Source organism: Corylus avellana, chromosome 4 (genome assembly GCF_965113065.1).
Source record: "Corylus avellana chromosome 4, dhCorAvel1.hap1.2, whole genome shotgun sequence".
NCBI lineage: Eukaryota > Viridiplantae > Streptophyta > Magnoliopsida > Fagales > Betulaceae > Corylus > Corylus avellana.
This window is the reverse complement of record NC_142493.1, coordinates 27,074,793-27,090,615: the sequence shown is the minus strand read 5'-3', so window position 1 is coordinate 27,090,615 and position 15,823 is coordinate 27,074,793. Positions and strand designations below refer to the sequence as shown.

General features: G+C 36.7%; 1 protein-coding gene across 6 annotated transcripts in view; it reads left to right on the top strand.

Moving 5' to 3' along the window:
- LOC132179000 (uncharacterized) overlaps nucleotides 1-15,823 on the top strand; it is a 47,175-nt gene that overhangs the window by 11,052 nt on the left and 20,300 nt on the right. For 3 of the 6 annotated variants that reach the window (XM_088515850.1, XM_088515849.1, XM_088515851.1), the window contains exons 7-16: nucleotides 359-423; nucleotides 4,819-5,871; nucleotides 6,032-6,094; nucleotides 6,178-6,224; nucleotides 6,641-6,686; nucleotides 6,796-6,875; nucleotides 7,495-7,608; nucleotides 10,047-10,128; nucleotides 13,237-13,383; nucleotides 13,924-14,004. In XM_088515850.1, coding sequence (XP_088371976.1) covers nucleotides 359-423; nucleotides 4,819-5,871; nucleotides 6,032-6,094; nucleotides 6,178-6,224; nucleotides 6,641-6,686; nucleotides 6,796-6,875; nucleotides 7,495-7,608; nucleotides 10,047-10,128; nucleotides 13,237-13,383; nucleotides 13,924-14,004 — 1,778 coding nt within the window. Of the gene's footprint in view, nucleotides 1-358; nucleotides 424-4,818; nucleotides 5,872-6,031; nucleotides 6,095-6,177; nucleotides 6,225-6,640; nucleotides 6,687-6,795; nucleotides 6,876-7,494; nucleotides 7,609-9,206; nucleotides 9,259-9,339; nucleotides 9,462-10,046; nucleotides 10,129-13,236; nucleotides 13,385-13,923; nucleotides 14,005-15,823 lie in introns of those variants that run through there. The other 3 variants (XR_015911927.1, XR_015911928.1, XR_015911929.1) reach the window with 3 other exon arrangements.

Below are 15,823 nucleotides of genomic sequence, written 5' to 3'. Positions count from 1 at the left end.
ATTAATATATTGTCAATCTCGCCCTATTGTTTAATTAATTGGGTTGGAATTGTGCATCCCAATGTTTAGAAAATGTGTTATGTTCCTTATTGTAGTTGTGTAGTCACTTGAACAGTCTATTAAAAATATTATAGATATTTACACTTTCTTTTTTCAGACAAGTCATATTTTTGTCCGAAATTGTTGTACAATTAAAAAATATTATAGATATTTACACTTTTTTTTTTTCTTTTGTTACGAGAACAAAAATACTCAATTTCTTTGATAACAAGCTTACCAATGTTCAGCAAATTAGTTGGATGCAAGGCTGCAAAATTTCCTTCTAATACGATCTAACAACAAACATGTCCTTTGCTAGGCAATTCACATGAAATAATAGTGGAGTTGGAAGGAATTGGTGGTGGTGGAAAGATACAGCTGGAGGTAAGTTTCCATGGTACACAAGAAAATTTACATTAAATTATCAGTTCTGGGGGCCAAAAGGACTTTCAAATACCCCTTTTTTTAATAAGTAAATCAATCTCAGTGAAAGCGCAAAGGACTTTCAAATACCTTTCTTACTGTTAGGAGAATGCAAACTTAGTTTGATCAGGGTCCATACTGCAAAAAAGAAAAAAAAAAGGAAAAAAAGAAGAAAAGAGAAAAAAAAAAAAAAAAGAGCTGAAGAAGTTCTTATAAACCTAAAATATTTGGTTATATTTGGATGACATGGTGCTTTTTGACTTACAGTGTGAAAGACATACTGTTGATTTCATATTGTATTGAGTGCACTTGTGAGTGTTGTGTCCCACATTGAGAAAATATAAAAGAAAAGAGTGCTTACTATACCTAAAGTGGACCTTAGCCCATTAGCTTAGGCTTTTGAGCTAGAGTTGTGTTCAATTATGTATATTAATGTACTCTTGGTAAAAACTCCGTAACCGCTTTATCTCCCAACAGATATGCATACTATGTTAATTAGATGTTCTTCTAGTCTTACGAGAGAAAATTGACTGCTATCAGATTTGATATGAATCAAGATCTCTTGGAAGAAACAGGCTTGTTCATGTCTTAGAAGTTCTTTCACTCATTGGATGATTGCCAGGGGTGTTGTGGTGTAACATAGGTAAACTACCTGTGTCTTTACTTGGGATTACCTATAGGGTTGTTGTTTAAGGCACAAGGCGTGGAGTGCTACTATTTGAAGGTGGAGAAGAGATTAGCAAAGTGAAAAGAATTGTATATTTCAAGAGGTGGGAGAGTGACACTGATCAAAAGCACTCTGCCCATTATCCTTACTTATTTCCTGGTTTTATTTTTGGGAAAAATATAAAAAAGCCTCATAAACTACCTGCCGTTTTCGATTTAGCCCCCTAATGTTCTAAAAGTGATAAAGTAGCCCCCCAAACTACTAAACAGTTGCATTTTGGCCACTCCGTTAGTCAATACCGTCAATTTAGATGGAAAATGCAAAACGACGTCGTTTTGTTATGGGTAAGTTACTAAAATGCCCTTTTATGAATTTTTTTTAATTTAATTTAATTTTTTTTTTTTTTAAAAAAAAAAACCAAGCAAAACGGCGCCGTTTTGCTTGAGATTAGGGTTCCCTTACCCTAACCAAACGGCGCCGTTTTGCTTGAGATTAGGGTTCCCTTAACCTAACGAAAATGGCGCCGTTTTGGTTAGTGGTAGGAATTAAAACAAAATTCCCCTACCCCACCGCCCAACAGCTCTTCTCCCTCACGACAACCTGCAATATTTTTAGGGTTCCCTTACCCAACCCATTATTTACACAAATTATTTGTGTAAATAATTTTCTTTGTGGGCATGCATGCTCACACCACAAAAACCATTTTCTTTATATTATTTCTAAATATGCAGGAGGCCAAGAAGAGGATTAAAGAAAGAAACCCATGTCATTTCTGATTCATATTCACTTCATTACTAACAACGACACCGTTTTTGTTACCAATAGCCTTGGCTATTGGGGTGCTCTGCGATGAAACATCACAAAACAGAGCATTGAGCAAGTGGGAAAATCATAGATGGAGAATTTAGGAGGTGTGACCTGTTTGAGAAGAAAGCCGGAAAACAAAAAGAACCCCAAAACAGGAAAAAGAAAAAAGAGGAAAAGAAAGAAAGAAAGAAAGCGAAATGTGAGAAAAGAGAGAGCAATCCCCTCACGACAACCTGCAAGTTTTTTAGGGGGCAATGAGAAGGTTTTATGCTTTCGCATGGAGGTTGGGCAGTTTGAGTTTAATGGGTTGAGTAAGAGAACCCTAAAAAAATTGCAGGTTGTCGTGAGGGAGAAGAGCTACTGGGCGGTGGGGTAGGGGATTTTTGTTTTAATTCCTACCACTAACCAAAACGGCGCAGGGGATTTTTGTTTTAATTCCTACCACTAACCAAAACGGCACCGTTTTGGTAAGGATAAGGAAAGCTAATTTAAAGCAAAACGCCGCCGTTTTGCTTTGCTTGTTTTAAAAATATATATTTTTTCTCAAAAAGGCATTTTAGTAACTTAACCTTACCAAAAAAAAAGAAATGCTAGATGTTTTGATAATTCCACTAGGACTATAGAGGAATTGACCCATTTTTTCCTATTTACTCTTTACTCTTGGACGGCCGCTTGGCTAGCTCCTTTAGAGATTAGCTTTTTCTGATTTTCTTTTTCATTTCTCTCCCTCTTAGGCGCTCTCTTTTTATACCGCCCGTGTAAATGGGTTGCGCCCCTTTGCGCCTTTGCTTTATAATACATTTACTTATCAAAAAAAAAAACCTTACCAAAACGACGTAGTTTTGAATTTTCCATCCTATTTGACGGTAATGACTAACGGAGTGGCCAAATTGCAATTGTTTGGTAGTTTGGGGGGCTACTTTATCACTTTTGGAACATTAGGGGGCTAAATCAAAAACGGCTGGTAGTTTGGGGGGCTATTTTATATTTTTCCCTTTATTTTTTTATTTTTTTTAAATATTCCTGTTTAAGTAGCCAAGAGTTTGGAGAAGTTACAAAAGGGATTTCTTGTTGGAGGCATTAGGGATGAATTAAATATCAATTTTTTTTTTTTTTTTTTTTTTTTTGATTAGTAGATGAATTAAATATCATTTAGTTGATTAGAATGTGATATGGTCTCAGATAAAGGCTGTTGGATTGGCTATTCACAAACTGAAACCCTTTAATCAAGCATTGCTAGGGAAATGGTTTGGAGGTGGGTCACAGTTGTGAAAATATGGGAAAATCTTGGGTGAGTGGACTTCGGAAGAGGTAAGAGGACCCTATGGTATGAATTTGTGGGAGAACATCAGGAGTGGGACCTATTTGCTCGATTTGTTTGTTTCAAGATTTTTTGGGGGGGGGGGGGGGGGGGGTGATGGTGGTAGGAGGGTTCAATTCTGGTACGATAATTGCTGTGTTTATGCTGCATTGGAGGATAGATTTCCAGGCATATTCTTGGTTGTTGTGGATGAATAAGCTTAAGTTGAATCAGCACACGCAAGCACTTAACATGTGAGCCTTGCTTTTCCCACACCTAGAGGATGTGCATGCAATGTCATAGTTAGTGGAGCATTCTAAGTTCAATGGCTCCCTTCGACCGTCTTAGAATGCGCGCTCTTTACCTCATGAGGAGGGCTCTCTTCAATGGCTGATAGGGGCGCCAAAGTCGAATCCTTAAACCCCTCACACGAGACCCCCACCATAGGACAAACATCCTTTTTTTTTTTTGATAAGTAATGTTTATTTCAAAAGCGCAGAGGGGCGCAACTCAAGTATATAGGGAGTATACAAGAGAAAACGCTTAAAAAGGAGAAGAGAAAAGAACAAGAAAATCAAGATAGCTAATCACTAAAGGGGCAAGCCAAGCTGTAGTCCAAGTGAAAAGCGTGTAGAAGAAGAAAGCCATGAGTTCCTCCAAAGATCTCTCCGAGTCCTCAAAGCATCTCGCATTCCTTTCTAACCATAAACATCATATTAGGTATAGGGGAACCATCTTCCACACCACAGCGCTCCGAGAACGCTCCCCCGACCACCAACAAGCAAACAAATCCACCACCTTACTAGGCATAACCCATGACAACCTAAACCGGCTAAATATAGCATGCCATAAAGAGCGAGCGATCTCACAATGGAGAAGAAGGTGATCGATCGTCTCCCCGTCTGATTTGCACAAGCAACATCTATTGATCACAATAAGATTCCTTCTTCGAAGATTATCAATCGTGAGGATCTTCTCTAGCACCGCTGTCCAGGTAAAGGACAAACATCCTTATCACAATCCAAATCCCAATCCAAGGGAATGGCGGGGGGAAAAGCACCCAAAGGGTAAGGGAAGTCTCCCTCCTCCCCATCCCAAAAATCATCTCCCAGATTCCACACAACTATCACCGAAGACGGACCACAGCCTACCAGCCACTTCTGAGATTGGATCAAACCAGTCAACCTGAAATCCTCACCCTTGTCAGCAGCTGGAGTGACGGAGGAGCAACCACCCAAAGGGATGGGAACAACTCCTTCCACCCCATCTTCCTTTACAACTAGAGCCGATGATGAAGCAACCAACACTTCAGGCGAGGGATGAGAATTAACCTGCCCTGTGGGACTTGGCCCGAAAAACCCCACCAAAGAAAACCCCACACAGGAGGAGATTTCCAAACATTTTTGGAACTTCTTCAAGCTCGGTCTTATCAAAACAATTATTTTACTTACCATATAATTAAATGCTGAATGAGGATCTTCTTCGTTGATCTTACTCTTTAGCCTTCATCTGCTGTTTTTGTGACCCCGTAAGCTTTATTTAATATTTCTCTAGCTTATCCTTGATAATGGTGAGGTTTCAGGTTAAGTACAAAACTTTCGATGAAATTGATGAGGATAAAAAATGGTGGAAGGTCCCTTTTGTTCTGGAATTTCTTCGGAAACAAGGTTTTGAGTCTGCTCTGAAAATGGTTGTGGGCTCTGAGTCTGTACAAGCAAGTCAGTTCGTAAAATATGCTTTTGGGCAATTGAAGGCATTCAATGATGCAAAACTTTGGAAGGGTCAGTTTTCAAGTATTGACAAGTATGACTCAGGAGGACTGGGGAAAGTAAATGATTCTATCGTGTCAGACATGGCTTCACAAATGGATAAAGATTCAGAAGGATCTTTTAACGGCACAGGCTACAACGAAGAGAGCAAATTAGAGGATTTTCGTGCAGATAATGGTGGTATGGAGAATGGAGATGCCTTGGAACCATTGACTCCAGTTGGCAATTCGGTGCATTCAGATAGACTTTTTTGGAGGGGCTTTGCTGATGTTATCAATCAAAATGTTGTTCAGAAACTTGGTATCTCTGTTCCTGAGAAACTAAAGTGGGATGGATTTGACTTATTAAGTAGAATTGGCTTACAGTCACAAAAAATTGCCGAAGCAGGTTATATTGAATCAGGGCTTGCTACTTCAGAAGGTCCAGATAGTGAGCTTGATAAAAAAATTGGCTCACTTGGCATTAGTGCAATTCAGTCTTCAATACCAGATATTAAAAAATTGACACAGGATATAATGAGGCAAACTGATTCTGTTTTAGGGGCATTAATGGTTCTTAATGCAACAGTTTCTCAATTAAAGAAGGATGGACATCCTCTAGGAAAGAGTGAAACAAAAGAAGAGGCTTTTACGAAGCTGGAAGATAATAATGAAGTAGGATATTCCGAAAGTGAGAAGCTTTCCAGCTCAAGCAATGGGTCAGTGGTGGATGAAAAGAGAGCTGAGGAGATGAAAGCACTTTTTTTAACTGCAGAAAGTGCCATGGAAGCTTGGGCAATGCTTGCCACTTCACTGGGCCATCCTAGTTTTATTAAGTCGGAGTTTGAGAAAATATGTTTCTTAGACAATGCATCCACAGACACACAGGTGAGCTTTTATTCCTCAGCAGGGAGTTCACTTTTCTTGTAATATTTCTCTGAACTCAATAGAATGGAATATGTTACCTCAACCCTAATAAGTGGTGAAATTTCATCATTTGAATTTAAGAAATGTATATTGTAAATCACTAAAATATAGAGGGTTGCAGGTTGCTATTTGGCGTGATTCTGCAAGGAGAAGATTAGTAGTTGCTTTCAGAGGAACAGAACAAGTAGGTTATATCCCGTTGTTCTCCTCAGTGGAGTTGGGTTATTTGGCTCTCAGTTCAAATTGCTCATTTACTTATTTTTCCAGGCACGATGGAAGGACTTGAGAACTGATCTGATGCTTGTTCCTGCTGGGTAATATATTATCTACCCAGGCTACAACTTGTTAAGTGGTTTGTTAATTTTGTTCCTTTTAAGAGCCTTTTTCTGTCAATGTATCTAGTTTTATTGTCTGCATTTCTTGAAAACAGTGCCCTTACTACATTGGTGAATGTGGGCTGCAATTGAGAGATTGCCCATTGCGGTATTGTCATTAGCTGAATAATACTTGTTATATTTAGAGCAGAAAACACATCTTGTTGTGCTTCTTCCTACCAGAATCATCTTTTTTTTTTTTTTTTTTTTTTTTTTTTTTTGTAATAATGTTACCCTAGCCCTGAGGCTTCTGATTGATTTATCTGACAATTTTTTTTTGTTGTTGAGGTAATTCCATGAAAAGTATCACCTATTATCTATGTTTTCTTATGCTGATTCTTATATCACATATGCAGGCTAAATCCTGAAAGGATAGGTGGAGACTTCAAGCAAGAAATTCAAGTATGTAAATGAATGGTAGATTGAATTGCGTTAATTATTCATCAGATGCACCAAGTGTTTACGACTGTTGTTTACTTTAGTATAAGTGATGGTGGTTTAATTATTTCAGGTTCACAGTGGTTTTCTAAGTGCATATGATTCGGTCAGGACAAGGATAATTTCTCTAATTAAACTTGCAATTGGTTGTATGTAAGTTGTTCTCTTATTCAACTTTATTCTGAGTGTAAAGCTAACATCTTTATGTTGCATGAGAGAAATATGTTAAATGGTTTATATTGTAAAAATTTGATAGGTTACTCAACTTCACGTTCATGTCAGAAATGTTCTCTTGAAGTTTCATTTACATGACATGTTTGACATATTTCAATTGTTTTAAATCATGAAATGCTTCAAGTAGCTTCTGATCTAATATAAGCCATAATATCTTGGATATTAGAAAAATGTTATATTTTCAAACAATATGTGTGTTTTTTTATTCATATTTTCCCCAAATTTGTTTTTGGTTTGAACATGTAGCTCTTAGCTTGATCACCATCTTCAACTACTATTGTTGACAACTGAGAACTAACTATTGCCTGGCATAGAAAGGAAAAGAAAAAAAAAAAAAAATTTTTTTCTTATGACTAATTTTAGATTATCCTTTTTATAGATGGATAGGCTATTCCTGTTTTGGCTAGACATGTAGCAGTATGATATATAGATATTTCCTCAGGCTATGTTGGATAACTTAGACACTCTTGTCATGCATTGTGGCTATTTTTTAACATGCCAAATTATGTCAGCATGCCCTTTTTTATTTGTGTGACAGAGATGATCTTGCTGAGCCGTTGCTCAAATGGCATGTGTATGTGACTGGTCATAGTTTAGGTGGTGCATTGGCCACCCTTCTTGCTCTTGAGCTTTCCTCTAGTCAGTTAGCTAAGTAAGTTCTTTATCTTTCTACTCATGAAGTCATTTTTCTTAATCCTTGATTACATTAAATATGAAGCGAGTGTGTTTTACATGCAAAATTTATGTAGGCAAGAATTACTGTAAAAAGCTTTAAACGAAGCTTATGAAAGGTTTGATGTTTCCTTGAACTTAATCCAACCTTCCCGTGTAAGCTCTGGTTTTTCTAACAAATTGTCTAACTTCTAGTTTTGGTAGCTTCTTAGTTTAAAAAGTTTAATGGTTGGGATGGTTGGAAGAAATTTTTTTTGATAAGTAAACGCAATTTCAATAAAAAGCATAATTGCGCAACCCAAGTATACAAGAAATATACAAGAGAAACAATTAACCAGAAGAAGAAAAAGGATCAAGAAAAACATGAAAACTAGAAATATCAAAGTCAAAGGCAGCTGCCCGGTGGTAAGTATCTTGAAGAAAAGCCTTTAATTCCACCACCGTCCACTCACTGGCTTCAAAACTCTGGTCATTTCTTTTCCTCCAAAGACACCACATTAGGCAAGACGAAATCATCTTCCACACTGTAGCATTCTGAATACTACCCAATTGCCTTTTCCAGCAAGTGAAATGGTTGACCACTCTTCTAGGCATAACTCAAGCTAGCCCTACACGACCGAAAATAGTATTCCATAGAGCAGTGGCAATCTCAAATGTAGCAAAAAGTGGTCTACTGACTCTCATCCCTCTTGCACATACAACACCAATTAACCACTATGACATGTCGCTTTCTTATGTTATTCACGGTGAGGATTTTCCCTAAAGCGTTTGACGAAGCAAATATCGACACTCTAATGGGAACCTTATTCCACCAAGTACTCCTCCAAGGAAATGGAATACTAGCATGGGGAAGAAGAACATTGAAGAAAGATCGAACATCGAAGAACCATCTCTTGGAAAGAACCCAACCAAGCTTGTCTTCACCCAACACTTCTTTGGTGTGTATCGTGGGTGGCCTTTTTATAAGTCTCTCTTAAGTAAATGTTTTATTTTATTATTATTGACTCATTCTGTATAATATTACTTATGTTCACAAAGGCAGATGATTCTTATCTTATTCATTAAAACCAAAAGGACGCACTCAAGTACACAAGAAGTATACAAGAGAAAAACCTAACCAGAAAAAGAAAAAAAGATTAAAAAAAAGTTATAAAAACTAGAAATATGAAAACAATCATGGGCAACCATCCACTGAAAAAAGGGTATTGAATAAGAGGGCCTTTAACTTCGCCACCGTCCTCTCACTATTTTTAAAGCTTCAGTCAATTCTTTCTCTCCCATTAATCACTTCAAGGGGATCAACCTCCAAATGTTGATGTTTTCACTGATTGAACTGCCATACAGCATTTACATCATTTTATAGAGAGGATTGCATCTTATTCTAGAAAGGTAATTATTACAGAATTACATACCTAGTGAGAAGCTTGCAATCATGCAATTATTACATAATAATGCTTTAAAAAAAAGAGAATGCAATAATATGCAATCATTATGATTATGGAAATTATTATGAGAATATTTTGAGGATCCTGTCATAGACTACTTAGATCTAAAGCTGAGCCTCCACCGACTTTCTAGGTCCTGCTCCCATTACAAACAATCACTTGTGTGCACAAGGCATAGATCTCGGGTATGCTTGTTGTATTGGCCACTTTAACCCCTTAGTTTTTTGGCGCTGTTTACGTTATTGACCCAAGTATCGGCTTATTAGACATTGTCTGGGAGATCTCCCTTTGGACAGCTGGCTTTCTTGGTGCTGCCGAGAGATCTTTTTCGTGGTTAGACGCCTTGGATGGTTTCCAGTTTTATTAAAGTATCATGTCTGTCATAAAAGTGGTTATTTTGTTCTGATAATATTTCTGCACGAATAATTATATCTGAATTTGTATTATCTTTTGAAATCCATGTCTCCAAAGATTTTTATGAAAAGTGAAAAAACTGTGTCAACATTAGGAAGCATGACTTACTAATTGTCATGGATAGTAAAGCCTGGTACATACTCACGATGCTGGAAGATAGAGAGTGTTATCATATTGTTGCAAATGTAGAAAAATGCCAGAACTCTGCCTATGTATTTAATAAGTGCAGCTTGCCTTCTAGAAAGTTGATAGTGTTAAGTTCTTCAAAAAATGATTAATATCATCCCCAGTAAATGTTAATTGGTTGTCGTATCAGGAAATTAAATCTGTTGATATTTCAGGTTTGTCTGAAATAATACTTACGAACTATAGAAGGCTAATAATACATTTAGTTTATGATTAGAATTTGATAGAAGTTACTAGATCTTTGTAGATTTAGAAACTTGTTTCTTTGTACTTTTTACTGAAATGTGTTTGAGAGTAATGGCAGTGAAACTGATTATCTTTTTTTTGATAAGTAAGTAACTGATTATCTATTTTCTTCTTTTTTGTGTATCAGGCGTGGGGCAATCTTTGTGACTATGTATAACTTTGGATCTCCTAGAGTTGGTAACAAAAAATTTGCAGAACTTTATAACGAGGTGATAAAAATTGATATTATCTTCAAATTTTTCTCGCAATTTTTTGCTTTTTCATAGAATTTTACTCTATGGCTCCATTGTTTGTGCTGAGGTGATGCAGCAAGTGTGTAGAAAATTAACTTGTTACAGTACTCTAGTTCTACAGAGTTAACGAAACTAAGGAAACTAAGAGATTTTAACTACTTCTAAGAACAATTGAGAGCCAAAACGTCTGAATAGTTCTCATTAACAAGCCTTCGCCTTTTATACAAGTAAAACCACTAAAATGAGCCCAGATGTAGACAATTACTACTGGACCGTTACAACTAACTAACTAAGAAAACCCCACCTCACTTAACCACATCTCAACCAACCCATCTACAGAATCCAGCCCGTTAGACATAAGGATGCCAGCTGTATAGCTATTTAATAGCAGTCTTCAGCCACGTGTTCTCTTCCTCTCCCTGTCTTCCGCACGTAGCATCATCTCCACAAACCTTCCACTTCTTCCTTCCCCCCACTTCCAGACTACTTGCTGAAAAGATCTGTTACATAACTATAAGAAGGAAGACCGAGCAAGCCTGATTGCAAGGCCATAATAATCAGCCAAGAAAACCCCAACTGTTCAGCCAAAGGGAAGAACTTCAATGTAATTTAAAAAGAAATTCAATAACAAGTCTGATGCAGGATGAGAGATGAATAATTGGGTCTTTCAGTTTTATTTAGGTTATTAGTATTAAGTTTATGTTTTCAATAAATGAGTTTTGCTCAAAGTCAAATTTGGGTTAGGGTTTAGTCAATGAGTTTATATAAATTTAAATTTGATGAAAATGAATTTTGTTTTTTAAAACCAAAAAAAGGAGTTTGAACGCTTCAGTTTATTCTACCCTTTTTAAGTCCTGAGAAGTTGGGCTTCGACCCAAAATTTTATGTTCCTATTTTCCACATTTAAAAAAAAATCGAGGTCTAGTTTTGTTGAAGCAGGGGAAAATGATGCAGGATGAGAGATGCTTCTTTTATTCTTTAGGTTATTAGCTTTTAATTTATGTTTTACTTAATTCTTTAATAGTTAAGGGTGTTGTCCCCAAGAGGTAGTTCAATCGGCTATGTACCACGCCTCATGAAGCGGAGGTCACTAGTTCAAATCCCCACCCCCCTTCCCTTGTGTGGACATATCAAAAAAAAAATAAAAATAAAAAATAGTTAAGGGTGTTTTTTTTTTTGTAATTCAATAAATGGGTTTTGCCCAAAGTTATATTAGGGTTAGGGTTTAGTCATTGAGTCTATATATATGTGTGCTTTTATACCCCAATGGAGACAAATTGGAATTTGATGAAAATAGATTTTGATTTTTTGAGGTGTGACTCCTCTTCTTCCTCTTATTTGGTGGGAAGAGTGCCAAACTCTCATTCTCTTTGAACTGTGCAACTCAGTCCCCTTTCTTTTCTCCCCTTCCTCTGTTCTTCTTCTTCTTAATTCGGTTGTCCTGCATCAAAGTCTGCTTCCCCAAAGGCTACAACTTATTATATCGGAACTTATAAAACCCCAATATAAGTTAATCCCAAACCTTTTACCAGGCTTAATCTCAGTCCTATATTATAACTTAAAGCAAAATGAAAAGGAAAAATTACCCTGGTTAAACCAAATGCCACAGTTACCAAAAGCTACAGTTGTGTGATCAATATCACGCTACAATAATATGAACAGTATTCCGGCTTGGAACAACTAATAACAACAGGGAAATATGTATGTCAAGATGCAAGCAGAAAATTAGTTCTTGGTCTGCATCTTTCGAACTAAATTCGGCATGAACTGAAGGGCAAGCTGGCCTATATCATGAGGTTATCTTCTGATGGAAAGCATGAGAGCTATAGTTCATGCAACCCTTTTCTGCTTTTTCATTGGTGATTTTACTAGTTAGTAATATAATATGTAACATGTTTGTTGCATCTTGTAATGGTGGTAACCCATATTATAATACTGCAGATATATGACACTATGGTCAAGGGCTTTGGGATTCCTCTAGTTCTTTTATTTTTCTATTCTCTTTTCACTTCCATCTTCCATGTTGCTGATATTATGTGACTATTAAAAACATTAGTCGATCTGTTTATTTTTCATTTCATTATCTTCTCACATTTTTATATATTTTTCTATTTCCTTCTTAGTTCATCATTCACCTTTGTTTCTTTATTCGAGTAGGGTTTCAGTACGTTACAGTGCAGAAAATTGCTTCATCTTCTCTGCAATGATCACTCTTTCATACTCTTCCATTAATTTCTGTTCCTGTAATTCTGACAGGGTTTGGTTCAGATCTCTGGCTTTGGATTTTATTATTTTTGTTGCATGCTGAGGAGACTTATTATATGCTAGAGCAACTAGTCATTCATTTAGATTTTCAAAAGCTGTTTGGAGCTCTGGATCCAGTCTCTTAAGTTCTGGTTTATGAACGTCGAGCAAACTAGTCACTGAGTTGACTAGTAAAATGGCTCAATTAGTTCCTCATGCAAAAATACGACACTGATGCAGCGTGACTGAGTGGAAAGCAGAATGTACAAGCACACAAACTCATAACTCTTCCACAAATCCTAATAAAATCAAGGAAGTGTAGGAAAATTGAAGAAAAATCACTCTTTTAGTGTTTCTTATTGAGAAAACTGAGAAATACAACTTATGGTCTGCCAGGCCATCCTTATTAAGCTCAAATAGAAGTAGGGTCACAACCCTGAAAAAAGAAGTGCAAAACTACCCTTATCGCAAGTTTGATCAAGGATCAATCAAACAAAAGATCGCATTTTCAATCAATCGAACTTCTCGAGCATTTCTACCAGTAGCATCTCTTCCTCTCGATCGGACGAACGGTCTTGCTCGAGCAGCCCTCAATCGAGTATCAATCCAACTCTTGGGTACTTGTTAAATCACAAGTACCCCTCCCTAGACACCCTTCTTCTGCTCAAACGTATCCATGAAGTTGTTGCTTAGTTGATCTACATCAGACACACACACACGCAAAACACTGTATTATTTTTTTGTTTTTTTCTTGGCAAGAATATTGTGATGCTCTTTATGCATCTGCCTCTTATATTTGTCTGTTATTACATTTTTGGTGAATGCTTACACAACCTTCAGTACTTACATTTGCAGAAAGTTAAAGATAGCTGGCGAGTCATAAACCACAGAGATATTATACCAACAGTCCCCCGCTTGATGGGTTATTGCCATGTAGCTCAACCTGTTTATCTAGCAGCTGGAGATCTAACAGAAGCCCTGGTAGCGGTAGGTAGTTTGTTTTGGTCTATATACTGGCCAATTATTATTTTTCTTTAGAGTTTTATAATGTATAGAAAACACAAGAAGCTCTATAATTTGTTATCTTCATGGATAATTTTGGTATTTGCTATTTGTGTTTTAACTTTATTCTTATGGATGGAATAAAATAAATGGTGTCCTCACTAGTTTGTTGATGTACAAGCTTGAAACATTGACTAACTAATTGATTTGATTCCAGGAAACTCTGTCAGCAACAAATATGTAAATGTCATTTTTGAGAATAACTCAACTGGCCTTGTTTACTCGGTCAGCAATGGTTATTATTTTAGCATTTAATAAAAATTGGTTTTTACCAAATGAGTACTTGGCAGTATCTATGCTGTAAATTGGTTTCCCATTATACAAAAGTCAGCGTGATAGCTGAATGATACAAAACAGATACTAATTAGTAGCTAATTGGCACATGCTACCCAGAAAAATAACGCAGCTAATTAGCTAACTAGTGGCTTACATTATTAGCTAATTAGTGTAGTACATGCTATCCAGGAAAACATGGAGCTTTCAGGCGATGGTTACCAGGTTGATGTACTTGGAGAGTCCACGCCAGATGTTATTGTCAGTGAAGTTGTACGTTTCTTCTTATTTATTCTCTTTTCCAGTGTACTTATCATGTTCTGCATGTCTGGTTCTTTAATATCCATCAACGACTTATATGCTGTACGTATATAGGGTATGTATATATTAATGTTTTTGAATGCACTATATGTCTACTGACATATCATGATATCTACCAACATTTTTGCAGCAAGTTGGTGACAGTATTATTAATATATTTTTGCTAGCGTCACCTTGACATCAATTAGGCACAACTAAAATACAGATTAAACTTAACCCCTCAATCTCCACACCCCCCCCCCCCCCCCCCCAAAAAAAAAAGAAAAGAAAAAGGAATACAAATGGAGCATGCTAAACAATGACCGTATTGACTGGTTAACCTGTTGAACCATGAATTGGTCTCCCTTCTGTTCCAATTCACCCCTCAAAACTGCTCTATCAGTTGAATCAGCTGCTTATGTTTATCCTTTGACAATTAGTTATATTGATTTTCTTTGTTTTTTTTGCTCCTTTTAGGTAGCTGCTTTCTCTTGTATACTTCATTTGTACTTGAGGGCGCCTTATGCTTGTAATGATATATTTTGATTACTTATTAAAAAAAAAAAAAAAAAATCATATTGAATTGAATTGAACAGGAACAGTTTACTGGTTTAACAAGATTGAACTGGCGAAAGAACAGGGTGCAACCATCTAATTTTATCAAATCTATCAACTTTTTAAAATATAAATTTGGCATTTTTTTGGTCTTGAAATACTCAACAAATCTTGTACTTTTTTTTTTCTAAGCCATACCAAGGGAATTGGGTAAGAGATAAATGGAATTAACGGAGCTGAATAGGAGAATGTTCCATAAGTATAACCCACAAAGGTACCTCATCGAGGCAACTGCTGACTGGAAGAGGACCCATGGTGCTTATAAACTCATCCATCTCCCGCTCCTTGGCTGATGTGGGACAAGTTCTATTTTTTTCTATGCAATACCAACATAATTGGGTAAGGGGAGAATGGCACTAATAGAACTGAATAGGAGAAAATGGTTCGTAAGCAGGACCCACAAAAATACCCCATCCAAGCAATTGATGACTGGAAGAGGACCTGTGGTGCTTATAAACTCATCCATTTCCCACTCCTTGGCCAATGTGGAACAAGCCCCATTTTTCTCTACACGATACCAAGGGAATTGGGTACGGGGAGAAATGACACTAACAAAGTTGAATATGAGAGAATGGTTCATATGCAGAACCCACCAAGGTATCCCATCCAGGCAATTGCTAACTGGAAGATGGCATGTGGTGCTTATAAACTCAACCATCTCCCGCTGATTGGCTGATGTGGGACAAGACCCATTTTTTTTCTACAAAATACCTAGGGAATTGGGTAAGAGGAGAAACAACAAATCTTGTACTTTCTAGATCTACTTATAAGATTTAGATTATTAATTCCACACAACAAACTAATGGCCTATAAACTATATTATATTGTATTAGTATATTTATGGTACTTCTTTAACTACAATAAATTTATTTATGAACAAGCTGGTTGAGTTGGTGGTTGAACGGAGAACCGGCCACCTTATCTGTACATTCGTTTTGTTTTTCTTATAAAGTAAGGAAGTACTGCTGCCCAAAGATGACATCCAGTTGAAATGGTTTTCAAATGCAGTGTAGTATGTTCCTTATTTATTAGAGATCCAATAAAGAGTTTGACTACTATGATCGTGAGGCTGAAGGATAAAGTATTTTGTTGTGACTGCTGTTGCTTTTGCCACAGTTGGAATGAAAGGCTAAAGAGAAGCACACTTCTATAACTGAGAATGTCCATATAAAAGTCT